We start from the raw sequence: 27,692 nt of genomic DNA, 5'->3' as shown, positions 1-27,692 counted from the left end.
AATGGCAGTACTAAGTCCTCATCTATCAATAATAACCTTAAATGTAAATGGTCTGAATTCACCCATCAAAAGACATGGAGTGGTTGGATGGATTAAAAGACAAGACCCAACTACATGCTACCTCCAGGAGACCCATCTCAGCTCTAAAGACAAACACATGTTCAAAGTGAAGGGATGGAAGATGATACTTCAAGCAAATGACAGCCAAAAAAGGGGGTGTAGCCATACTCATATCAGACAAAATAGACTTCAAGCCCAAAAGGTAACAAGAGACAAAAATGAACAGTATATAATTATAAAGGGGAAAATTCACTAAGAAGACATAACAGTTATTAATGTATATGCACCTAACATAGGAGCACCAAAATATATAAAAATTATTAACAGACCTAAAGGGAGAAATTATTTCACACAGTATTGGAAGTCCTAGCCAGAATAATTAGGGAAGAAAAAAACTAAAGTTATCCAAATTGGAAAGAAAGAAGTAAAGCTGTCACTATTTGCAGATGACCTAATTTTATACATAGAAAACCCTAAAGACTCCACCAAAAAACTAAAAGAAATAATAAACAAACACATAAAATTTCAGGGTACAAAATCAACATACAAAAATCTGTTGCATTTCTATATGCTAACAATGAGCTACCAGAAAGAGAAATTAAGAAAAAAAATCCCATTTACAATCACAGCAAAAAATATAAAATAACTAAGGATAAATTTAACCAAAGAACTGAAAATATGTACACTGAAACTTATAAAACACTGTTGAAAGAAACTGAAGGAGGCACAAATAAATGGAAAGATATTCCATGCTAGTGGATTGGAAGAATGACATTGTTAAAGCATCCATATTACCTAAAGTAATCCACAGATTCAATGCAATCTCTGTCAAAATCTCAAGGACATTTTACACGGAAATAGAACAAAAATTCTAAAATCTATGTGGAACCACAAAAGACCCTGAATAGCCAAAGCAATCCTGAGAAAAAAGAACAAAGCTGGAGGTATCACACGCCCTGATTTCAAACTATATTACAAAGCCATAGTAATCAAAATGGTGTGGTACTGGCACAAAAACAGATACATAGATCAATGGAACAGAATTGACAGCCCAGAAATAAACCCATGCATATATGGACAATTAATTTACAACAAAGAAGCAAAGAACATACAATGGATGAAGGACAGTCTCTTCAATAAATGGTGTTGGGAAAGCTGGACAACCACATGCAAAAAAAAAATGAAACTAGATCACTATCCCATATCATACACCAAAGTCAATTCAAAATGGATTGAAGACTTAAATGTAAAACCTGAAACCATAAAACTCCTAGAAGAAAACATAGGTGGTATGATCTTGGTCATGGGTCTTAACAATATCTTTCCAGATATGTCTCCTCAGGCAAAGGAATCTAAAGCAAAAATAAACAAATGGGACTACATCAAACTAAAAAGATTCTGCACAGCAAAGGAAACGAAACTATCAGCAAAACCAAAAGACAACCTACCGGATGGGAGAAGATATTTGTAAACAATATATCTGATAAGTAGTAATATCCAAAATATATGAAGAACAGATACAACTCAACAACAAAACAACCCAATTGAAAAATGGGTGGAGCTGAATAGACATTTTTTCAAAGAAGACATACAGATGGCCAACAGGCACATGAAAACAATAGCACGAATTATTAGGGAAATGCAAATTAAAACCACAATGCGATATCACCTCACACCTGTTGGAATGACTATTATCAAAAAGGCAAGAAATAACAAGTGTTGGTGGGAATGTAAATTGGTGCAGCCATTATGGAAAACAGTATCGAGATTCCTCAAAAAAAATAAGAACAGAACCACTATATAATCCAGCTATCCCACTTCTGGGTATTTATCCAAAGAATATGAAAACATTAATTTGAAAAAAATACATTCACTCCTATGCTCACTGCATCACTACAACTGCCAAAATATGGAAGCAACCTAAGTGCCCATTAACAGATGAATGGATAAAGATGTGATATGTGTATGGAATATTACTCAGCCATAAAAAGATGAAATCTTGCCATTTGCAACAACATAGATGGACCTTGAGGGTATTATGTAAGTGAAATAAGTCAGGTGGAGAAAGAAAATATCATATGATTTCAGTCATATGTGGAATATAGAAAATAAACAAACAAAAACACAAAATAAATGAACAAAATCAAACATGTATATACAGAGATCAGAACAGTGGTTACCACAGAGGAATGGTGGGGGAGGGCAAAATGGGTAAAGGGGATCAACTGTATGGTGATGGATGAAGACTAAATTTTTGGTGGTGAACATACTGCAGGGTATACAGAAGTAGAAATATTTAATGTTGTACACGTGAAATATATAATGTTATAAACCAACGTTACCTCAATAAGTAATAAAATAAAATAAAGATACTCAGGTCCTGTCCTTAAAAGTAAATTATAGATAGATAAATAGACAAAAATTTTAAATAAAATAAAAAATAAAAAGAACTGAATTCAGTTTAGCTAACAATCACATCACCTGGTCTGGCCTCTCTCTCAAGGTGTTACTTCCTCTCCTTCAATACACTGCTCAATACTCCAGTCCACACATCAATCATACTGAGCTCCTTACACTTCACCAAATGTACACATCTTGGTCACTTCCTATCTTGGCATCTGTCCTGTCTTTCCTCTGCCTGAAAATCCTCTCCTCCCTTCATCTACTTGAAAAACTTCTGCCCGTGCTTCAAAAATTAGTTAAAATATCTCTTCCTCTGGGAAGCATCTCCATGGCCTGCTCAGAGGTAATTACTTTTTCTCCTGGGCTCAGCTAGCCCCGATCTTAGCATGGTACTCATCAAACTTTTATGGTCACTTCTGTTTCTGTGTTTGTCTTCCCACTAGGTCAGACTGCCTCACAGCTCAACCTATGTCTTATCTCTTTTCTCAAATACCAAGCACAGTGTTCAGGGCATGGCAGTTGTTCAATTATGACTACTGAATGACAAATTAATGATTAATAGGATGAATTAATGAATGAAATACACTCAGTGTTTGCTCTCATGCTGCTATAGGTAAAACATTCATCATATCCATGGAAGTATAATGTGACTTAGAATTCTTACTCTTCTAAGGCTTGAAGCATGCTCCCGGGGTCCTCTGAAGACAGAATGTCTATCATTTGGTCATTTAGCATGAGATCTTCATTCATACCATCAGCTGAGGTGAACTGGGAGCGCTCCAGCTTGCTCTCGTGATGCTGAACCTTCAGGAGAATTTCAGAAACCACAATTGAGGAGGCCTTGTGAACGTCACAAGCTGGAAAAGTCATGAGGGTAGGTGGGGATCTGCAGTCAGAGAACCTAGCTGGCCCCACCCACTTGTGAGCTGGTAAGACTCAGGCAAGACATTGCACTTCCTTGAGCCTCATTTTCTCATCAAAGAAGTGGGATAATAATTCTGGTAGCCCTGCACAGGCTTGTTGTGTGGATAAAGCAGAGCAATGGATGGAAAGACCTTTATAACTATAAAGATGTAATAAAAATACTTCACCATCATCATCACCACCATCATCATCACCATCCCCATCATCATCATCACCATTATCACCAACATCGTCACCATCCCCATCATCATCACCATCACCATCATCATCACCATTATCACCAACATCATCACCATCACCATCATCATCACCACCAACATCATCACCATCACCATCATCATTACCATCCCCATCATCATCATCACCATTATCACCAACATCATCACCATCACCATCATCATCACCATCATGCAGAGGAAAATTACAGTTGGCAGATGGACGTCAACATCATGGATCTGGCTGGTTTCTAATCATACTATAGAGTTGTCACATGGAAGTGACATCAGAGATAATTAAGCTCACCCTCCGATTGGGTAGATGATATATCTGTTTTGCTCACTATCATTATTTCTGTAGAAATGCATGATAATTATAACATTTAAGAATTCCTGTCCCTGTGCCTGTATGTGTCATACCATGAAACCGTCACACCAAGTGAGTGTTGATGCCCCCACTTCACGTATATGGAACTGCAGCTCAGAGAGATGAAATGACATTATCTGAGTTCACACAGCTCATAAAGAGCCTGCTTGGTTTTTGACCCAAAGTCTATCTAACTCTAAAGGCTGCCGTCTGTTTACAGCATGTTGTCTCCTTGGTTACTACCACGATGGAAAAAAATTTTTTTAATGTGAAGAGAGATCGTTTTGTGATGCCGGGAAAAAAAAAATTCTATAAGAGGCTTCAGATCTTAAGTCAAATTCACACTGTGCTTTCCTCCCGCGGTTGTAACAATCAGCCTTTAATCTCCAAGAAATGAATCCTGCTCCTTCATCGAAGTAGCAGGGTGAGTTCTGTTCTGTGATTGATAACAGCTTTGGGAGAGTAAGTGGAATGTCTTTTTTGGAGAGTAAGTGGAATGTCTTTTTAGATGGGCCATTTTTCTTTTCCTCACTTCTGCCTGCCAAGGAGACTGTGGGCTGACCTCACTTTGAAATAACAACTCTCTTCTCCAGGAAGCAGAAACAAAATGAACAATGGCACAGGACTGCCAGCCTCCAGAGAGGGCGGCAGGGTGGTCCTCGGAAGCCAGGTCCAGCCTACACTCGGCCACGTGAAGCAGGTTGTTGAGCTTCACGGGCCTCAGTTTCCTCACTGTACGGTGAGGGAGAAAGATGATCGATGTTCCTTTCAAGCTGCTGGACCTCTGGGTGACAGAGTCACAGCAGCTGCAGCCTCCATGGCCCTGAAGGAACAAACAACCTACCAGGGTGCTCAGTCCCAGCAGTGCCTTCTCACCCTAGGACTGTGCCCTGCTTTCCTTCCTCTGTCTGCCCATCCTCTGGCTGGGGGCTCATTCATTCCTTCACACGTTTACTGAGTGCCTTCTAAGCGCCAGGCTCTGTACAAGGCAATGGGGATTACAGCAGCCAGCATCCATGCTTCATGCATGTCCCCTCGCCCTTGCCGTTCAGTGCCTTTTAGCCCAAGGTCCACCGGCCAACACCTATGCTGCTTCCTCCCCTGAAGGCTCCTGCTGGCTTTCAGAGCCTATGCCAGGGAAATAATGTTACCCTTTGTCCTGCCCCCTCACCCCCTTGTCGTCAACCAATGACCAATGGGATTTGATGGCTAAATACCCTGGCTCCTTCTCCCCTCAGGCTTTATCCTGGGTGGGATAAAGCCCCAGGTGCCCACAGTGGAAGCTTGACTGACTGCCTTCCCTTCCCGCCTCACTTCCCCACCTCCTACCATTACTTCCTGGGATCACTTCCCATATAAACTGTTTGCATTTGGGTCCTAGTCTCAGGATGTGCTTCTGTGGGAACCCAGACCAAGACAGGAAAACAGAGATTGAGGAGTTCACAGGTGGGGATAAATGCTGGGTGGGGTCCAAAAGCTAGTGCAGGAACCCAGAGAGAGAGTCCCCAACTTAGCCAGGAAGTGGCCAGGGATGACTTCCAAGGAGAGGCAAGGCCCGAGATGAGTCTTAAAGGATGCGTCAGAGTTCTGCTCACTGAAGAGCGGAGAGAGATTATAAAGGCATCCAGGTGAGTGTGGAGAGCTCAGCAGTCATTGGGTAGAGCCGGAAGTTGAGGTGTGAAGCTGGACCACAGGGGACGTTCTTTATAAGCCATGCTAAGGCATCTGGGCTTCACCCTGAGGTCAAACAAAGTAAGTCTTCAAAGACTTTTCAGAGGGAAGTGTAGACCAGGACCTGAGTCAGGGTGTGGCATGAGTGCACAGCTGGCCATACAGGTGGGCACTCAGTTATTCAGTCAGACTGCAGGGGTTCCCAATCCTGGTCGTTTGTTAGAATCATCCAGGGAGCTTTTAAAAACTACTAATGATTGGGCATGGCTCCCGGGACAAAGCAGTCAGAGTCTGTGCAGGAGGGCCTGGGAATGAGCATGCCTCACGGTTCCCTGGGGGTCCCGACATCGATACAGAGTTGAGACTGACTGAACTGAAGGATAAACTTCAACCTCACATCTACCACCAACCAACTACCCTCCAGGGAGAGGATGCACATGAACTCCCACCTGATGTCTGGTAAGCATGCTTCCCTTCAGACACTGATATCGAACCATGAAGAAAAGCACAGCCCAGGTCAGCACCAGGGAGAGGATGAAGGCCACGAAGAACCCTGCTGCGTGGAGGCCGTGGTTTGGTAGAACCTATGGGGATAAGAGAGAGAGATTTGTTTGTGGCCGCACTTTACATTTTTCAAGTCAAGTTACAACTGCGTTAAAGCAGAACAAGCGCAGAGTTAGTGAAACCGACCTGGGTTTAGACCGAGCTCTGCCACCTATTAGCTGGTTGCCTTGAGATCATTGCTGGACCCAAGTTAAACGGGGCAAGCACTTCAAGGAGCTGAGCATGGAGGCTTGCACACAGTAGGACCAACCACCCCAAGCCTGGCACATCACAGGTGCTCAGGAATGTTAAATTCTCAAATCAAATATGTAACAAACCTAAGGCAGCACTAAGGATCTGTGAAATGTTTTGAGTTGGGCAGAATTTTGCAGAGGGCAGAGGAAGAATCCAGGGTGCCCTCAACTTCCCTCAAAGCTGTCCGCTCTCCCCGCCCTGGGAACACGTCCCATTAGGGGTGCAGCCCACTCTGGACTTCAGGATCACCCTGGAGGATGCACGTGGCTGGGGAGGCATCACACAGCGGGAGGCAGACCAGCTGCTAGGCAGTCCAGTAAATGACCCGCCAGGGGGAGCTCGAGAGTTCACGTGAGCGTCACTTAATGTGCCCAGTGTACTTCTCCCTCCTCAAAGGCTTCCTCCGGGCTCCAGTCAGCGACATCCTGGGACCAGTGTGAGTCCACTGATGGGCCAGAAGGGGCTGGCACCAAATAACAACTGTGAGAAGCAGTAAGTTCTAGACACCCCACATTCCTCCCCTCCCTCCACCATTTCTTTGGGATCTAGAACGTGATGCCAAAGACAGCAGCAGCTGCTGCTGCACTCAGCATGGGGCAGGCTTGGGGCTAAGGCTGTGCTCCTCCTACGTCAGAGCTCACATCAGAATCACCTGCAGGGTCTGTGCAAACAAATTGCTGGGCCCCTCCCTCGGGGATTCTGAGTCACTAGACCTAGGGCAGGAACCGAGAAGAGGCATTTCTAGCAAGCTCCCAGGGGAAGCTCCCACCCTTTGAGAACCCCTAGGCTAAGGGTTTCACAAGAATTAACTTCTTGAATTCTCCCAAAGACACTCTGAGCAAAATAAAAACAGCTCTGGTTTCAAATCCTACAGGCCTGGGGCATCCCTGGTGGCGCAGTGGATAGGAATCTGCCTGCCAATGCAGGGGACACGGGTTTGAGCCCCGGTCCGGGAAGATCCCACATGCCGTGGAGCAACTAAGCCCGTGCGCCACAACTACTGAGCCTGCGCTCTAGAGCCCGCGAGCCACAACGACTGCGCCCACGTGCCACAACTACTCTAGCCAGCAGCCTAGAGCCCGTGCTCTGCAACAAGAGAGAAGCCACCGCAACGAGAAACCCGCACACCGCAACCAAGAGTAGCCTCCGCTCGCTGCAACTAGAGAAAGCCCACGTGCAGCAATGAAGACCCAACACAGTCAAAAAAAAAAAAAAAAAAAAAATCCTACAGGCCTGAATTACAATGCCTCCTCTATCGAAACAGCTCTATACTTTGGGCAAGTGACTTGACCTCTGGAAACCTCAGTTCTCTCATCTGTAACATGGGGATAAAAATACCTCACAGCATGAAGATTAAACAAAATAATAATGTAGAGGAGTTTGGTGTAAAGTTTGGCTTATCTATTTAGTCGACAAATAGGTACTGGGTGTCCCCTGTGTACCAGGCAATATGCTAGAAACTAAGAAGATGCTGATGCGTTCTCCCCTCGTGTGATTACACTCTTCCTGTGGACACTGACCGGGGCTGACCCAGCCTACTTGCTTCTCACAGATAAGGGCCTGTAACAGCACAGAGAGTGAAGTTTGGGCTCTAGACTCAGACCCCTGGGTGTGGGACCCATCTCTGCTACTTACTGGCCGTGTGGCATTGGGGCAAGTAACTTCATCTCTCCTTGCCTTTGCTCTTCCCTTGTAAGACAGAGACAAGAGCCTTCCAAAGGTTGTACTGAGGATTAAACATGAGACATGAACAGAGTCCAATGAAGTCACTAGAAGAGGGCCTAACCCATGGCACTCACTGACTAAATGTAAGTGATTCTGGCCCTGCCTTCCTTTGTGGGTTGGGTGACCCAAGGCCACTCTACTGGTACAGAAAGGGAGATGCTACGTGGTGACCGTTACCCAGTCATTTCTTCAGAACGTGACCTCGAAAACAGGCCTGGACAAAAAGAGACTAAGATTTTTATGATACTTCCATCCTTTGGAGTGCTCTCACCAAAAATGTCTATACTCAAAAATGAAAGGGAAAAAATGTCTGTGTCCATAACAAGGGGCTTTAAAATGTTCACCCCTTTAACCTAGTGATTTCATATCCAGGATTCACTCCTCAGGAGATAATATAAAAATAGGCATAAAAGCTTATACACAGGTTGGTTTGATCCAGAAATATGCATGAAGATTTATTTATATATAAGGCTGCTTTTAAGAACATCATATAAAATAACACAAATGGGACGTATCCTAAATGCTGCACAACACAAAGAAGGGTTAAATATTTTAAGCTTCTATGAGTTATTCTATCCATAACGGCCAATCATGCAGTCATTTTACAAGTTTTGAGAAGCAGAATAATGCATGCCTGCTAGGGGAAAAAAGGTGTTTAACAGAAACCAAGGGTTTAAAAAGAGAAGCAAATATCCTGTGTGTCCTTCTGCATCCTCTTCTAACCCCACTTCCCAGAGGCAACTATCTTAAAGAGATACTGGTTTCAGTTTCTATGGTTTAGTGAACCAGAATGGTTAGTTAACTTAAATACTCTAAAAATTATGCAGACATCTTTATTCCTTGATATGTCAACATTACTTATGAATTCCTGCTACGACAGATGTGGATTTTAGCTCACGAATTTTTACCCCCAAATTTTGAAGGATTGTTACCTACAAATAACCCTCCCTACACTTTCTCCCAATTTCAATGGTTATATTCAGTTAGCTACCTTTGTCTAACTTTAAAAAAATGAAACAGTTTGTATATCTTCTTTGGAGAAATGCCTATTCAAGTCTCTTACCAATTTTTTAATCTGGTTGTTTGGTTATTATTGTTATTGAATTGTAGGACATTAGGGACTGAATGTTTGTGTGTTATTCCCAAAATTCATATGTTGAAATTCTAACCGCCCTTGTGATGGTATTAGGAGATGGGGCCTTTGGGAGGTAAATGGTGTCCTTATAAAGAGACAAATGGACCAGAGCTCTTTCTGCTCTCTGCCAAAGGCGGATTCAATGAGAAGATGGCCATCTACAAACCAGGAAATGGGTTCTCAGCAGATACCATATCTACTGGCATATCTACTTTGACCTTGAACTTCCCAGCCTAAAGAACTGTGAGAAATAAATGTGGGTTGGATAAGCCATTCAGTCTATGACACTTTGTTATAGCGGCCCAGACTAAGACGTAGGATTTCTTTATGTGGTATAGATATTAACCTTTTATCATATAAATGATTTGCAAATACTTCCCCCCATTCTGTGAGCTGCCCTTCACTCTGTTGATTGTGTCCTTTGGTGCACAGAAGTTATTAATTTTGGTGTAGTCCAATTTATCTGTTTTTTTTTTTCTTTTGTTACCTGTGCTCTTGGGTCATATCCAATAAATCAGTGCCAAATGCAATGTTATGAAGCTTTCCCACATGTTTGCTTCTAAGAGCTTTATAGTTTTAGGTCTTACATTTAAGTCTTTGATTAAAATTAACAAAATTAACAAAATTAACAAAAATTAATGAGTTAATTTTTGTACATGGTATAAGGTAGGGGTCCAACTTTATTTTGGACCCCAACTTTATTTTGGATATCCAGTTTCCCCAACATCATTTACTGAAATGACTATCCTTTCCCCACAGAATAGTCTTGGCACTCTTGTTGAAAATCATTTTATTATAGATGTGAGGGTTTTTTTTTTCCTGGGCTCTCTATTCTTTTCATTGGTCTTTATGTCTGTCTTCATGACATTACCACACTGCTTTGATTATTGCAGCTCTGTAATAAGTTTTGAAATCAGGAAGCGTGAGACTTCTAACTTTGTTCTTTTTCAAGATTGTCTTGGCTATTTGGGTTCCTTTGAGATTTCATATGAATGTTAGGATGGGTTTTCTTTCTATTTCTACAAAAAAAGTGTCATTGGAATTTTGACAGAGATTGCACTGCATCTGTAGATCATAGCAATATGAAGTCTTCCAGTCTATGGACAAGGGATGATTTTCCACTTACTGGTCTTTAATTTTCTCTTGGCAGTGTTTTGTAGCTTTCAGTGTACAAGTCTTTTACCTCTTGGTTAAGCTTATTCCTAAGTGTTTTATTCTTTTTGATGCTACTGTAAATTAAATTGTTTTCTTAATTTCCTTTTTGGATTGTTCATTGTGTATGTATATAAAAGCAACTGACTTCTGCGTGCTGAATTTTTAGTAATATAAAAAATGTCTATATGCTAGCATAATATTTTAAAAGAAGACACAAAGCTGTATATACATAAAAATTCCAATTACATTAAAATAATACATATACACCCATATACATATGGAACCTTTGAAGAAAATATTCCAGGATTTTGTTGAGCGTAATTACTTGATGAATTTTCTCTTTATGTTTCTGTGTTTTCTATAATGGGCATGTATTACTTGTATAATCAGGAGACAAAAAATGATAATAATGAGTTCTAAAGGTAAGTTTGGTAGACAAGGAGATGCACCACCCAGATCTCCCTTCAGGGAAGGACTAGGTGTCCAGCTATGGGCAGTGTGGTCAGTAGACCTCCCACTTCATGGTCTAGATCAGCTGCAGAGAGCCACCTCACCTAGGTCATGCCGACATCTGGTAACAGAACAAGGCAGAGGCATAATGGCCAGCCATTTAGCCTGATGAGGTACGCTCAGACAGGTGACAACACTTGCCCCACAGCTCTCTGCAAGGTGAAGCTTTGTCAGCCTGGATCACACTTGACTTCTTTCTCTGCCCAAACCTGCTTCCTCCTCCTCCCCTTCGCAGGTGATCTGATTGTGTTGGGGGAGCCCCACGACCACCCCCAGGTTAGATGATTCACTAAGACTCATATATAATCACAAAGTACTCAGCATATAATCATTCTCACAGCTATGATTACAGTGAAAGGATACAAAGAAAACTCAGCAAAAGGAAAAGGCATGTGGGGCAAAGTCCGGGGAAACCAGGAGCAAGCTTCTAAGGTCCTCTCTCAGTGGAGCTACAAAGGGCACACTTAATTCCTGCAGCAATGAGCATAAACGCTGTCCACCAGTGAAGCTCATTTGAGACTCGGTATCCAGGGTTTTTATTCAGGACTAGTCACTTAGGCACCCTCTGCCTGGCATGTACCAAAATCCCAGACTCCAGACGGAAATGAGGTGTTCAACATAAAATATATTCTTTATAAAAACAGTTTAGGTGGGTGAGCCACCCATAATTCAGTAAATGGTGAGAATCATCCTGAAATCCAAGTTCCCAGATGCCAGCCAAGGGCTAACCTTGTAAGTAGGGCTTTCTAAGGATAGCAGTCTCAGGCCAGCTATGTCAACTTTTCTGCACACTGGTTACCATGTTATACCCCAACTCTGTCTTGGCATCTGCTTCCAGAGAAGCCAACCTGTGACAAGTTTAATTCAAAATGGTTGCAGGCCCCAATGTTCATTGCAGCACTATTTATAATAGTCAAGACATGGAAGCAACCTAAATATCCATCAACAGATGAGTGGATGAAGAAGACATGGTACATATATACAATGGAATATTACTCAGCCATAAAAAAGAATGAAATAATACCATTTGCAGCAACATGGATGGACCTAGAGATGATCATACTAAGTGAATTAAACCAGACAGAAAGACAAATATCCTAAGATATCACTTATATGTGGAATCTAAAAATATGATATAAATGAACTTATATACAAAATAGAAATAAACCCACAGACATAGGAAACAAACTCATGGTTACCAAAGGGGACAGGTTGGGAGGAGGGATAAATTAAGAGTTTGGGATTAACATATATACACTACTATATGTAAAATAACCAACAAGATCTTACTGTATAGCACAGGGAACCATACTCAATATTTTTTAATAACTTACAAAGGAAAAGAATATGAATAAGAATATATATACGTATAACTGAATCACTTTTCTGTACACCTGAAACTTACGCAACATTGTAAATCAACTATACTTCAGTAAAAAAGTGGCTGCAGATTACGGGAACATTTAATGCATTACGTAGAGCTGGAAGACAACTAACCCATTCCTCATTACTGTGGTCACAATGCACACTGTAGTTAAGGTTAAATTTTTCTGACAGACCAACAAAGCCAACCTGACCTTCCAAACAGTCAAAGCCAAGTTAGGTTGGGAACAGGAGCTTCGGTCCAGACAATTACTGGAACCTGAATCAAAGTGTGTTGCCACATATGACTCACCTATGATGAATCAGCCTCTGTCCATAGAGGCTGTTATCAGAGGTGGTCAGGAAGCCAATTCTGTTTTCAGACTCAAACATCCTGATTCTAAATCTTACATTTTCATTAGCACCTAATTGAAACACAAGTTCTCCATTTGCACTGGAAATAGCCTTCTAAGCTCTGATTTGTGAACCTATCAGATAAGAAGAAAATCAATAAACTGGGTAACTATGAAAAGCAGTGCAAACAGGTTACATTAAAATACTGATGGAAAGGAGACAAAACATCTGTGTCTAAAGAGAACAAAAGGCTATAGATCAGCGATTTGTCTTCAAAGTTCGCTACTGACAGAAGGCAAACACTTCTAATTTTACAGCCTTAGGGAGAAGAATGGAGAGGTAAGGGAATGAATGACATTTGATCACCTACAATATGCCACTCCCTGGGCTAGATGCATGTAGGGGGGTGAACTGTGTCCTCCAAAAAGCTATGCTGAAATCTTAACCCTCAGTACCTATGCGTGTGACCTCATTTGGAAATGAGGTCTTTGCACACATAGTCAAGTTAAGATGAGGTCATACTGGATTAGGGTGGGTCCTAAATCCAGTGACTGTATCCTTATAAGGAGAGGGAGATTTGGAGACAGACACACACAGAGAAAAGACTACGTGACCATGGAGGCAGAGATTGGAGTGATGTAGCTACAACCAAGGAAGCATTTCCAGGAGCCACTTGAAGCCGGGAAGAAGCAAGGAAGGATTCTTCCCTAGAGTCTTCAAAGGGAGCATGACCCTGCCGACACCTTGATTTCAGTCTTCGAACCTCCAGAACGGTGAGAGAATAAATTTCTGTTGTTCTAAGCTTTGTGATAATTTGTTATGTCAGCCCTAGGAAACTGAAAAAGTGTGGTATTGCTTTATCTCACTCAATCTTCAGCAATCCTGCAGGGGATGTATTATTCCCATTCCACTGATAGATAAATGGAGATGCAAAGAGATCAGGTAGTTAATCAAAGTCCATAGTTAAAGAGGGACAGACCAGCTCTGCTTAATTCCAAAGTCTGTGTTCTCCCCGGTACATTACACTACTTGCCGTCCAGGGGGCTGTGTGGTTTTCTAAACACATTTTTAGTCTCAACCTCCCACACCGTGGTAGAAGTTACTTGTCTGATGGATGAGAACCAGAAACAGATATTGGGACAGAATTACAGGCAGGCAGCGTCCACGTACTAAAAAAATCAGGAACAAAACTAACTTATTCTCTCAAAGTCTCCCTCCCTTCCTCCCTTTCCTGCTTTAGGAAGTAGAACAGCCAAGACAAGCCACCTCACTCCTCCTCTTCCCACCTCCACCTTCTCTGAATCTCCACGTTGAGATCTTGCAATTCCTACTTTCCAATACCAGGTGATAAGCAAACCTAGGTAAAGACTGCCTACTTGGGGCAAGCCCACTCACAAGTCCCACTTTCTTCTTTTCAACCTTCTTCATTTACCTCTGTTACTAACTTAAGCTAGGTCCTGATCCCCTGACCTGTCCACAACACCTCTAGTCTTCAACTTCCCTCCTCCATATAAATGGCCAAAGAAGACTGAATCTCAAGATTTAGCTTTATGGGAAGGAAAATCCCCATAATCGCTCATATCACCATCATCGTCATCATCATCATCATCACCATCAACATCACCATCACCACCACCATCATCATCACCATCAACAACACCATCACCACCATCACCATCATCATCCTTACCATAATATCACCATCAATACCATCATTATCACCATCATCACCACCATCATTATAGCTAATACCTATTGAGCAGATACTGAGTGCTAAGGATAGTTCCAAGTGCTTTACATGTTTTATCCATTCACTCCCCATGGCAATAGTATAAAGTGGGCACTATTTTAATCCATATTTTACAGATTACAATGCCAAAGTATAAATAAGTTAAATAAATGGCCCAAGGTCACAGAGCTAACAAGTAACAGACCCAGGATTCACACCCCATGGTCTAGGCAGTAGTCTTCAGACCGCAGCTGCCTCTCCAGGACTCAGGCTCCAGCCTGGCCTTTTACCAGGAGCCCTGCATTGAGTCATCAGGGGCTTGTGCCGCTGTGAACACTTTGACTCCCTCTCTGAGTATACAGCTCACCCTTTTGCAGTAAGTGACTAGCAGGGCAGAATTTTAGAATTCCTGAGTCTCTGGCTAAAAGCCATCCCTTCAAAACTACACTTAACTATCAATATCTTTACTGAACTTTCATCAGAGGCCAAGTAATTCCTTTGAAATCTTTAGAACAATGCTTTAAATACAGAATTCACACTTCATGGCTGCAAAAACCAAGCTTTGCTATAATTCCATTTCCCTGAAAATTTCTATTAAGTGGCTACATCACAATTACTGCCAGGTTTGACTCAATGTTTAGATGTGGTGGTAACCTTTCTTGACAAGGAAAGACAAGGAGGGAAGAGACCCAGGCCCTGCTCCGAGGAGCTCAGCATCCTATAGAGGAATGGCCAGGCACACAGGCTGGGGCAACATGTGTGACTAGGGCAAGGAGAGAAGAGGGGCAGTCCCTAACCCAGCTCAAAGGACAAAGAAGACCTTCCAAGAGGTGACCCGTGGGGAGAGGACAATGAACCATGCCAGGAGGAGGGTGAGCCAGGCAGAGGGAACAACATGGGCAGGACTTGCAGATGGCAAGAGACACAGCCCAGGTCCCAGAGGGCCTTCAAGAGAAGGTTAGGGATTTGTGACATCATCCTACAGGCTTAGGGGGCTCCCTGCAGGGTTTTAAGCCAGAAAGTAACATGGTCATATCAGTATTTTAGAAAGAGAAAGCCTGGAGGAGGGTGAACCTGGATGACACAGCCAATGGAGAAACCACGAACTGCTATGGGAAGCAGCAGAACATACTCGTAAAGACCATGGACTTGGGCCCTCATTGCGGGCTCAACTCTCAGCTCCTCCCCTACCACACTGTGGGACCCTGAGCCTTTCCCTCCCTGAGCTGCAGTTTCCCCATCTGTAAAATGAGGGCAAAAATCTTGCAGAAAAATTCCACTGATAATCATTGTAAGTACAGAATTTCAAAGAGCCTATCTACCTTAAACTTCATTATCTAAGAATAAGGAAAAAGAGGTGGCTCAGTGATCCCAGCTGTCTCACCCCCAGAGCCCGCACTAACTTTCCTTCTTGTCTCTGGAAAAGGATCCGTTATTATCACCACTTTAATCACACATTAGCTGGTAGCAGATTCCTTTGATGCGTTCCACCACTGCATTTATGAAGAGCAATGCCAGACAAAAAAAGATTTTCAAAAGAAATGCTTTAAATGCTTAAAATCCGATAACAAGTTACAAGAGCATGAGGAAAGATTGTTTATACAATTTGACTTCAATTATGTAATAAATATATTTATAGACTTGCAGAAGGCAAGAAACTACCATGCTAGCAATGGTTATCTCTGGTGGCGGGGATATGAAGAAATGTTATCTTATTCTTCTAACTTTCTCCTTGTGTCTGTCTGTGTGTGTGTGTGTCTGTGTGTGTGTGTGTGTGTCTGTGTGTGTGGAAGGGTTTTTTGTTTAAAGTGTCCATAATAGACATATATTAAATCCCACCCCCTCCCCAAACCAGGAAAAGTTTGAAGGGGAGAGCATACAGAGTGATTTCTCTGAAAGACATTTTAGGAGTAATTTAGTTGAAATCCTTCAACTGCTTGAAGAAGCAGAGGAGTCAGTGACTTGCTGGTCCTTGTCCCACAGCCCTTGAGGGGCAGCTCTGAGGGCAGAAACTCTGTTACAATCCAGTGAATAAGGCTTGGACTACAGAAGAAACTGCACAGCACGATTCCATTCCTCAATGTTGTATCAAGCTTCAGGACCTTGGCCAGTTCCCAAAGCCGCTCAGGACCTGAGTTTTTTTCACTCTTAAATGAGGAAGTAAAACTAGATAATCTTTAAAGTCTCCCCCTGGGCAAAAATTCTATTCCGATGTCAACAAAAATGTATTAAGTGCCAACCAGGGGAATAGTCTCAATGTCACAGAGTGACAAGGTTTATCAGATGTCCCAATGCCACTAGATCCCAGCAAGGGGTACCACCAGCCTGCTTGGGGGATGTGAAGGAATCACAGAGGTGGAGAAAGTTGGTCAGGGTCCTGCAGGATGTTTATGAGCTGCCAGAGGACAGGAAGGAAAGGATCAGCATGTGTAAAACCGGAGCGATGTGGAAAACACAGGAACCCCACGGCACAGGGAGCTAGCAGAGGTCACCTTTCCTGATGGAGCCTGAATCCTAACTTAAGGGAATTGGGCTTTATCCAGCAGGCAATGGGGAGCCCCTCCAGAATAGAAAGTGAGCAGGCTTGTGTTTCAGGATGATGGGCTGGAGGGGAGCAGGACTGAACAGGCAGAAGGCTGGTAAGTCATCCAAAGAAGTGATCCAGAGAAGGCAGACGTGATGATATGCGACTGCATGCTTCCAGCCCTCTGAGTTAAACCCAAGGCCAAATGGTTTTGCCAGTGGAGTTACACGTTCCCTCCACTGTGCTCAAGGGCACACGCTGTAAATCTTTGTGTTTGAGAAATTCTCATATCGTACATAGCTATCTACTGAGGCATTCTTTACCTCATTAATGAATAGGAGCTCTTTATAACACATTATAAAGACATTAATCCTTTTTAATGTATGCTGCAAATACTTTCCCAAGTTTACCCCTGACCTTTTTTAATACTGTTTTCAAATGTAAAGTTTTCAACTATTTTGTGTACTCAGACCCATGGTTTTGCCCCATGGTTTTTTTCATAGCATATTAACCGATATTTACTCTTTAAAAATTGTTTTATCCATTTAGATTTAAATCTGTTGAGGGAATTCATCTTCATTTTTCTTCCAAAAGAGCCTGTCAGTTGCCCCCCAAATTACAAGAAGCTGGCGTGAAGTCCAGCTCAATCAGAACACCTCCACTCAACTACTATCCGTAGGATAAACAAGGTCCTACTGTATAGCACTGGAAACTATACTCAGTATCCTGTGATAAACTACAATGGAAAAGAATACGAAAAAGTATATGTATATGTATAACTGAGTCACTCCGCTGTACAGCAGAAATTAACACAACATTGTAAACTGTAAATCAACTATACTTCAATACAATTTTTTAAAAAAAGAACACCTGCACTCAATGTGCGGCACAGGGTGGAGGGATTCTTTTCCTCTCTATTCATCCAGGAGGCAGAAAGGGTAAGAAGACTTCTTGGGGTCTTAGTTGACATCTATCAGCTTCACCCTCAGGAAATTCATAAGAAATTAAGGAGGTGATGGCGTCTCTTCCAAGTGTTGCAGTTCCCAAGTTACACAATGGGTTACTCAATGTCTTTGCTTTGTAGTTTTTAGCTGCTTGATAAAAATGTCAGAGGAGCTTATACCTCACTGCTGAGTTCCTCCTATTCATCACTGTCACACTTTCCTAGTATAACGACGTTATCTCTGCAGGTGCCCAAGTCAACCATGCTAGAACACACGCTGCAGCTGGCAAGGGCTGAGCCTCCTCCTTACGTATACCTAAAAGGTGCCAGGCCCTGTGCTCGAGCCCAGTAAACCTTGGTTCACGTCCAAGCGACAGTCAAACAGGCTTAACCTTGACGTCAGATCTTCAGATGCATATTTTAGAAACCTCTCCTCCACCCTTAATTAACTCCTTCAAGATCCAAGTGAATTCTTACGTCCTCCAAGAGGCCTGCCATCCACCCAGCCCGCCCAGCCCACCCTTTCTCCCTTGTCAGTACCCCCAGCACCTATGATCTGTACGTTGGGTCACAACCTCACAAGTTCAGTCACAGCTGATGTACGTGGTTTGTTTGGCTTTTTGCCCTTGTTTAACGTCTCAGTGTGGGGAAGGGATGGTGGGTGATGGTCGATCGGAATCTCCAGGCTGCCTCAGACTCCTCTGCGCCCTAGAATCTTGCGTGGGCCTGACTCACACACTTACAGCACCGGCGCGGCCCTCGTGGGAATTTAAGCTTGAGACCCTGATACATAACATTCTTTTCGCAATTAACACAGAACACTTGCACAGCAGCGTTATTTCCATGTGTAATGATACTGATGATGTTTATTGAGCGCTTACAGGATGCAAGGCACTGTGCCGAGCGCTTTGCCTGCATCAATCCGTTTACTTTGACGACCACCCTATGAAGCGGGTACTATTATTATTCTCATTTTACAGCCAGGATACTGAGGTCCAGGGAGGTAAGTAATGTTACCAAGGTCACATACAATCTGTGGAAAAACAGGGATGCAAGTCCCGGCCTCTGGTGCAAGGGCCCGTTGTTCCCACAACACTCTAGGGTCATCACCTGCATATGTCTCATCTCCCCACTCGATAATGACCTCCTTGAACATGATCCACAGGCAGAGGTCACCTGGCCCAGGGGCCAGTGGGGCTGAAATCCAACCCATTGCTCCACTGCCAAGCCTTGCACCCATGGGACTGCAGCCCAGGGGGGCCACCTATGCCTGTTTCTCCTGATGGCAATGAGCTGGAGACAGCCCTAAAGACCTGGGTATGGCTCGTCTCCATCTATGTGAGGAGGTCTGGGCCACGGAGAAAGGGCTCATAAATACTGATTAAATGAATGTCCTCTGACCTTTATTGCAATCACGCAGCATTGACAGCAATCAGCTCAGTCACGGGATATTTACCTGTTGAGTGCCATGCACAATGTAAGGCACCGTGCGGGATGCAGGAAGGAATCAGACATGGTGCCGCCCAGAGAACTGTCTGCACCTGTGTGCCTGACTCGGGTTTTGTGCCGGCCTCATCTGTGCAGCCATTCGGCTCACTAGGAGGCAGTGTGGCCCACTGCCCAGCAGCAGGGCTCTGGAGCCAAAGGGCCTGGGTTCATATCTTATTCTAACACTACCTGTGCGGAATGGCGTTCACACAGCAGGTCTGAGACTTCCATCCTCTGGGAGGCCTGCTTAAGGTGCTGGGCCTTGGCTGGTGTCTGGGAACTCAGGTTTCAGAGGGTTCCCACCATCTCCTGATAGGAGGGGCTCACAGGGCCTAAACTGTTGGGCAAAGGATGTGGTGTACACTGAATACATGCTGTCCTCCTGGGAGGTACCAGGCAGAGGGTGCCCCGTGCCCAGCTCCCAGTACAAACCCTGGCACTGGGTCTCTAATGAGCTTCCCTGGTAGACAGCACTTCACATGTGCTGTCACAACCTGATGCAGAGGCATTAAGCATGTCCTACGGGTCTCCACTGGGAGAGGACCCCGGAAGCCTGCACCTGGTGTCCTCCAGACCTCGCCCTGAGTCCCTGTTCCCTTTGCTGATTCTGCTTTGCACCCTTTCTCTGTCATAAATCAGCCTGAGTAAGACTATGTGTGCGGTCCTGTGAGCCCTCCTAGGGAATCACTGCACCTGGGAGTGGTCTTGGGAACACTGATACCCTAGCCATGTGACGTTGGGCAAATGACTTGACCTAAGTGTGCCTCAGTTTCTCCATCTATGAAATGGAGGTGATTTAAAATACAATCTCTTCCCTCAGATTATGGTGAAGATGTCACAATTCAGCAAATGAAGACTGCTTAGGATGCCTGGCACCTAGTAGGTGCTTAAGAAATGTGGAGCGTGGTTATATAGTGAATAAACACTTGATGAACATGTGAATGAGTGAATGCATGAGCTGTGGGTGATTGAATGATGAACAAAAATGGAGAAATGTTAATGGTGAACAGCAGAAGCTGGCCTGCAGGGCCCTGGGCAGCTCTGGGAAGACAAAACATGACCACCCACTAGCCGTGGGGTGAACACTGCAGGGTGGGTACCAGCCGGCTGATGGGTGGGTGAGGCCCCAGCCTGTCCAGGCAGTGACCGATCCGTCTTGCCCAGATGAAAGGGTCATCCGGGAAACTAGCCAGACAGCCTCGGGCCACACTGGGGGACCCCAGACTGCACAGAGTCCCCAGCCTTGGCTCGTGTCTGGGAGGCTAAGGCCAGTGGTAGGCTCCTACCCTTGGCTCTGAGGACAGCAAGAGACCACACGCCAAAGACATAAAAAGACACACTGGGGGCATAAAGCGGGTGTCCAGGTCAAAGATTTTCTCCTACCGTGATCTTTTCTTCTGTTGTTACGGTGAAAAGGGCTTTTAGCTGGGCTCTGTTCTAGAAAAAGGAAAAAGAAAGCACTTCAGTAAGTAGATTTTGACATCTGAGACACGGGGTAACATTTCGTGTTTCTGACCCACCGACCCACCGCGCCTGGGCCCTTGACTTTGTGGGTAGAGGCTTGTGGAGGTCTTCAAGTCCCCTTGGGGGAAAGGTCTATGAAACCGTGATGCCTCCTTCTCTCCTAGAGGCGTGTATGAAATCCAAACACCAGTTTCCCTAATTGCCAGGGAAACCCAGGCAGTGTGCCCTGGTGGTGAAACACTTGGGGTTACGGTCAGGTCGGGCTGGGGTGAGGGATGACCCTGTGACCTGGAGCAGCCGCTTTCGCCCTCTGGGATCTAGTCTGTACCCTTCAGGAAGGGGGAGAGAATCACAGGCTCTGATGGCATTGCTCCAATTGTCAGCTCTCTTTCCAATGCCCCCAACACCCCTAAACCCCAACTCCCTATGTGTCTCCTCCCAATACCTTCTAATACTCCTCTGCTTAGAAAACACAGGAAATGGAAAAATGAAGGGTGAGCGTTATGACTGCTATCTGTCCAGCCATGTAGTATCTGAGGAGACTCAACATGAGATCATACTTCTCCCTGAGGGTAGAGTCAGAATATCTTGCAACTGAAAGGCAGTGCAGGGTAGTCTGGAGGGAACCAGACTACCCCAGTTCATGCCTGGCTCTATCACTCTCCAGCACTCTGGTGTTGGACAAGTTATTGACCTCTCTGTGCCTCAGTTTCCTCATCTGTACAATGGGAATTATATTCAACTCGGAGGGTTGCCGTGAGGATTAATTAGAAGAGTGCCTGGCACATAGGGAGGAGTGCTGTGAAAGTATTACTGCTCTTGGGTGTAGCAGGTGGTGATGGGTGGTTGTATCAATGTAGGTAACCTGGCCTAGAGACTTGGAGCCCGAAGTCCAGTGAGCTAGGCAACCCCTGTGTAATCCTATCACGGCCACTTGGAGGCATTTTCCCTTGACCTGAGTGATGGTCCACCTGAGGTAGGAAACCTCCTGATCCATGCCCTACAGTTGTTACAGCAGCCACACTGGGAGCACTGGGGCATCCCAAATGCATCATGGGCCAGCAGGACAAGCTGATGGAGGCTTCCAAGGGAAGTCGAAATGCCACAAGCTTTCCTTTTCAGGAGGGAAATGGAAATTTTAAGAAACAAACAAATAAACAAACAAGTCTTTAAAGAAGAGACACCTATGAAGCAATAACTTGGCCCTTTCTGTTCCTGAGTTGTCTGTGCTTTGGAATATTCATGGTGCCCTGTGAGTTTCAGGGTCTCCTGAACTAGTGGGTTCAAAGGCCAGTTTCCTCTGTCTTCACTCCCTCTGGGTCCCTCTTCCCTGTGTTTCCTGACACTCAAAGTCTCAGCAGAAAGGGGCTGAAAGTGTACTTCATCTCTTTGCAAAACATGAATCCTCAGCCCCGCGCCTACATAAACTTCAAGGCTTGAGAAACATGTTTTAGATCACAGCCTGAAGTCAGGAAACATGGACCACGTGAGATCCAGTGATGGTTTTATAAGGTGGGCAGCATGTTTATACAATAAATGGTAAGGAACTGGAGATGAAGGTTCTAGATTTTCCCCTTTGACCTCCCTTCATCTAGGTCCTGTCTCATCTACCCTTGTATGAATTTGAGGTGCATGTGTGTATGTGTGCATATCCACATGCATGTGTGTATCCATGTGCATGCGTGTATGTGGGCACATCCACATGCACATGTATGCATGTGTGTCCACGTGCATGTATGTGTGCATTTCCATGTGCACGTGTGCACATCCACGTGCACATGTGTGTCCATGTGCATATATCCACATGCACATGTGTGCATCCATGTGCATGTGTGCATATCCACGTGCATGTGTGTGTATCCATGTGCATTATGTGTGCACATCTGTGTGTGTGTGTGTTTGAGAAAGTAGTTTCCAGCTCTAAACATAATGCATTTCTGAGAGTACCTACCTCATGCTGTGAGGATTAGTAAGTGGTAACTATTTTTATTACCCTCTCCACTGCTCTCATACCATGTGAAAATGTCAGAACTAGAAGAGATTGCGGGGAGTCTTCCTACCCCTCTCATTTCTCAGGTAGGAAAACTGAAACTCAGAGACACCGAACTGTTCTGAAAACACAGCGAGGACAGCGTTCCCACCTCTGAAATACCAGACACTGGCTCCACACTAACTTGAAGGATTTCAAGTCGGGCACCTGAATTTTTAAATAACTCCTTTATTCTCCCATTTGTAGTGCCAGCCTCTTTATGGCTGACAAGCAGAGTAGACCAATGTTCTCTTGGGGAGTTGTCGTGAGTCTCACTCAAACTTTGATCATGTTCAGCCCCAAATACACTGGACCTTCTTGCCATCCCGCAGGAAGGCCCAGGAGTCACCCAAAGAAACTGTGAAGTCCAAATGGGTGAACCGATTGGAGAACAAGGCATAGGAGTTGCTCACCATTATCAACACTCATCCACTCAGCAAATGCCGGCCTTCCACGGGCCTTTTCTAAGGCAGGGCCAGGAAGGGTGATGCTGACAGTTTAACGCAGGCAGAAACCTACAACACATGGAATCTCCAGGTGGGCAGGGGGGCTCTCTGCTCTGTCTACAGAACTGCCCAGAGAGCACCTGAAGGCTTGGAAGGGGACGGAAAGAAACTGCAGGCCACGTGCAAATATAAAATCACCTCTTTTATCCACACAAGAGACTGGAGACTATAGAACAATCTCCCTTTTACTGATGAGAAACTAGAGGCTCAGAGAAGTTAAAAAAGAAAACAACCACACCTGCCCAAGAACCATTAGTTCACTGATCTATTCATTCGTTCACTCAACAAATATTTACTGAGCAACTAGTGTGGGTGGGGCTCTATTTTTGGCACTGAGAACACACCTGGGAATAGGGCCAATGGGGTCCCTGGTCTCATGGAGTGACATCCTAGTGGCGGATGGGGGTTTACTGGGGGGATGGGGTTGACATGACACAGACAGGCACCAAGCAAAGCAATGGACAGGACCCGTCAGGGGGTGACAGCCAAGGAGGTCACCCTGGGGTGAGAGGCCCCAGACCTCATGCCTCCTGCTGCCCCACCAGCCTCCCCAGGCTCTTCTGGGAGGTGAAGCCACCCTGGCCTAACGTCCCTTCCCTACACGAGGAGGTGGAGGATTCCAATTTCACTGGGTTCCTGAGTTTCTCACTGTTGGTTTCTGACTGTTGCCTTATCTTAAATTTTGATTTTAACATATTTAGTTTCCTCTCCTTTGAAATTCGGATGGTATTTCTTCTGGGCCATTTTATCTCCATTTTTGTATCCTTTGTCCTCTGTTCTTGACTTTGCACTTAATTGTGTTTGGAGACATCTGTCTTTTCTGACAGTTTTATACAGTTTTCTCATATCTGGTCTTTACCTTTTGGGAATCTTTCATTTTATTTAATTTTATCCAGGACTATTTTTCTTATTGCAGTAGAAACACTGCACACAGCCTCCCCAGCCTTGGATGGAAGGATCCGGCAGCTGTGGGGTCCGATATTGATTCTGCCACGTGACCTGGGGCAGTCACCCTTGGAGCCTCATTTTCTAAGTCTATTATAAAAGGTACTTTCTCCAGGGACTGAAATCAGAACAAAATGACCAGAGTAACTAGAGCACGAGCTCCTTGATCTCGAGGCCGGAGATCTTGATAATACTGTCTTGACAACACAGACAATACCGGTGATGAACTCTGGAAGGAGAGCTGGGCAGGAAGCATCGGAACCTCTCCACTCCCAATATCTCTGGCCTCGAGCAGAGCACAGATCTCCTCCTCTGTATTCCCATGAGTGTACAGCATGTACCACGGGTCATGCAACCAACCACATTCACTGCCTACGTGGATTAACAAAAAAGTGAATGGAAAATGAAGGTGCTAATAGTAATGGGCTTACAGGTTAAATCACGTCCCCCCAAAACCCATATGTTGAAGCCCTAATCCCCAGTATTTCAGAATGTGTCTGTATTTGGAGACAACCTTTACAGACGTGATTAAGGTAAAATGAGACCACCAAGGTGAACTCTGATCTCACCTGAAAAGTGTCCTTAAAAGAAGAGGACACTAGGACACAGACACACAGAGAGGCGCGACCATGTGAGGACACAGGGAGAAGACAGCCATCTACAAGCCAAGGACAGAGGCCTCAAAAGGAACCAACCCTGCCCACACCTTCCAGCTTCTGGACTTCCAGCCTCCAGGACTGTGAACAAACAAATTTCTGTTGTTTTTGAGCCATCTGGTCTGTGGTACTTTTTCACAGCAGCTCTAGCAAACCAATACAAATGGGAGATATTTGGTTGAGTGCTTACTACGCCCAAGACACAGCGATGAGAAATTAACATCTATCGTTTACATATCTTGATAATCAGGTCCACAGAAGTTAAAGTAATTAAGGTCACAAGGAGCTTCGAGGGAGCCTGATTCATGGTCAAGTGCGTGAGATTCCAGGGCCTGCGCATTCATCCAGAATTGGGTATCACTGAACAAATGAAGGATGGAACGAAGAAAAGAATGAACTAACAGATGTTGTGTCCAGGGTTTCTAAAACAACAGTGATAAGAAAGAAATCAAAGTAACAAAGACAATACCGGTGATGAACTCTGGAAGGAGAGCTGGGCAGGAAGCATCAAGACCTCTCCACTCCCAACGTCTCTGGCCTCGAGCGATGCTGTGTAGCTGACGGAGAAGGAGTCTCCAACTGCTCAGAGAGAAGGCACATGTGGGTTAAGAACGGGGCCCCTGCCACACCCCAGACACAGCCAAGCATCTAGAGGGGGCTGGCATCACAGCTGACAGCGGCAGCAAGAGCCCCTTTGATCTCACGTACTTTTTATCAGGGAGAAGAAACTGGGCAGGTATGCTCTTGGATCCCCTCTTTTTTCACTTGGAAGGGCTGTCAGCACCCTTACAAGGAGCTTTACCTGGCTTCCACTCCATCCTGGGGCTGGGCAGCCAGTCCTCCTAATTCAGGATGTCATACACTTAGGAAATCCAGAACCTTTTTGTTTTGTTCTGAATCCAGGTAGGGACCTATTTGTTCCCAATGATCCCATCCACACAATGATGGGACAGAGTTTTTATAGGACTTTTGGGTGACACTAGCTGCCGCTTTGACACCTCCAGCTGGTTCTGAAAGCCCAGCACACAGCACAGGGAAGCAGTGCCAGACTGGGCCCGGGAGGGGGCAGTGGAGAAGGTTACTCAGGCTCACGTAGGGTCTCCTCCAACCTCATGGTCTCTGGCTGGCCTTCGACGGCTTAGTTACACAGAGAAGCTTCCTAGGAGACGGGGTTTCTGACTCAAAGCTCCCCTTAGTCAGAAGCCAGGACTGGTTAGAAGAAGATGGCTCTGCTATCGGGAGGGGCCACACTCAGTCACACCCCCAGGTGAACAAGCAGGCTCTGGAAGCATGGGTGGAAGAAGAGGGACCCCAAAAGAAAGCGGGTGACAGGGTGGCCACCACTGCAGGTTTCCAGTTTTGTAGGAGGCAGGGATGTCTCAGCCCCATCTTCTGGAGGTAGAGCCGGCGTGCCCTGGGGACCCTTCTGTCTGATGTTGGAAATAGACTGTGCCCACCGTAACTACTAAAGGCGGAGTTCTCCCACTGAGCTGATGTTCTCAGGTGGGCTCCAGATATCCAGCAGAAACCGAAGGCACCTGTGAACTATAGCAACATCTCTGTCCTTGCTCTTTCTGACGGATGCCTCTGAGCCCCAGCCATGGCCTGGGGAGGATGCTGAGTGCTGCTTTGGGGACACGGCCGTGTCTGTCCAGAGGCTCAGACTGGCGGCTGGTTGTCTGAATAGGGTGGATGTGGAAATGAGATAGGGTGGATGTGGAAATGAGATTGTGATACTTTTTTTTTTTTTTTTTCCCGGTACGCGGCCCTCTCACTGCTGTGGCCTCTCCCGTTGCGGAGCACAGGCTCCGGACACGCAGGCTCAGCGACCATGGCTCACGGGCCCAGCCGCTCTGCGGCACGTGGGATCTTCCCGGACCGGGGCACGAACCCGTGTCCCCCGCATCGGCAGGCGGACTCTCAACCACTGCGTCACCAGGGAAGCCCAAGATTGTGATACTTTTTTAATAAAAAAAAAACAGCTTTGAGATAAAATTTATACATCACCCAATTCACCTGTTCTAAGCGTGAGATTTAGAGAATTTTGTATACTTACAGAGTTGTACAGCCATCACCACAGTCTGATTTCAGAACATCCTTATCACCCTAAAAAGTAGCCTGGTGCCCAATGGCAGTTACTCTCCATTGCCACCCCCAGCCCTAGGCAACCACTGATCTACTTTTTGGGGACTAATTGGCCTTTTTGGACATCTCATAGAAATGAAATCATACAAGCTGTGTTCTTTGTGTCAGGTTTCTTTCCCCGAGCAAACCTCTTCTTCTTGAGGTTCATGCATGTCGTAGCGTGCACCAATACTTCATTCCTTTCTATTGCTGAGTAATATCCCACCGTATGGATAGACCACATTTTGTTTATATGATACTCTCATGTCCCTTACCTCCATGGAAATTTTTAAAAGTGAAACGTATGAAAAAATTGGGGTTCAATGAATTTCAGCTTCTGAATCAAGGAGCTGCACCCTTCTGCTGAAGGAACGCCAACTCCTCCCAGCAGCAACAACCATCAGGGGGAGTCTGGACAGAATAAAACAATGGGAAGATGGTCTGGGGAAGCTTAATTTAAGAATTTTGACTGTGGACTTCAAAACTTACAAGGGCAAAAATTTTGATCTCAGATTTTAATTCCTTTTGGACTTGAATATATTTGGATTTCTATCCGTCAGGGATTCATTCCTGAACTTTTCATTTCTCCGGGAGAATTTGCAAAA

General features: G+C 44.8%; 1 protein-coding gene across 5 annotated transcripts in view; it reads right to left on the bottom strand.

The window, feature by feature from the left end:
• The window catches only part of EVC2 (EvC ciliary complex subunit 2), a 141,107-nt gene that overhangs the window by 94,123 nt on the left and 19,292 nt on the right, over positions 1 to 27,692 (bottom strand). For 4 of the 5 annotated variants that reach the window (XM_067735496.1, XM_067735493.1, XM_067735492.1 and 1 more), the window contains exons 6-9: positions 25,433 to 25,542; positions 20,747 to 20,800; positions 6,090 to 6,224; positions 3,128 to 3,267 (exon numbers count right to left, since the gene is read on the bottom strand). In XM_067735496.1, coding sequence (XP_067591597.1) covers positions 3,128 to 3,267; positions 6,090 to 6,224; positions 20,747 to 20,800; positions 25,433 to 25,542 — 439 coding nt within the window. Of the gene's footprint in view, positions 1 to 3,127; positions 3,268 to 6,089; positions 6,225 to 20,746; positions 20,801 to 24,524; positions 25,168 to 25,432; positions 25,543 to 27,692 lie in introns of those variants that run through there. The other variant, XM_067735497.1, reaches the window with a different exon arrangement.

Source organism: Pseudorca crassidens, chromosome 4, assembly GCF_039906515.1.
Source record: "Pseudorca crassidens isolate mPseCra1 chromosome 4, mPseCra1.hap1, whole genome shotgun sequence".
Lineage (NCBI taxonomy): Eukaryota > Metazoa > Chordata > Mammalia > Artiodactyla > Delphinidae > Pseudorca > Pseudorca crassidens.
This window is presented reverse-complemented; position numbering and strand designations above follow the sequence as displayed.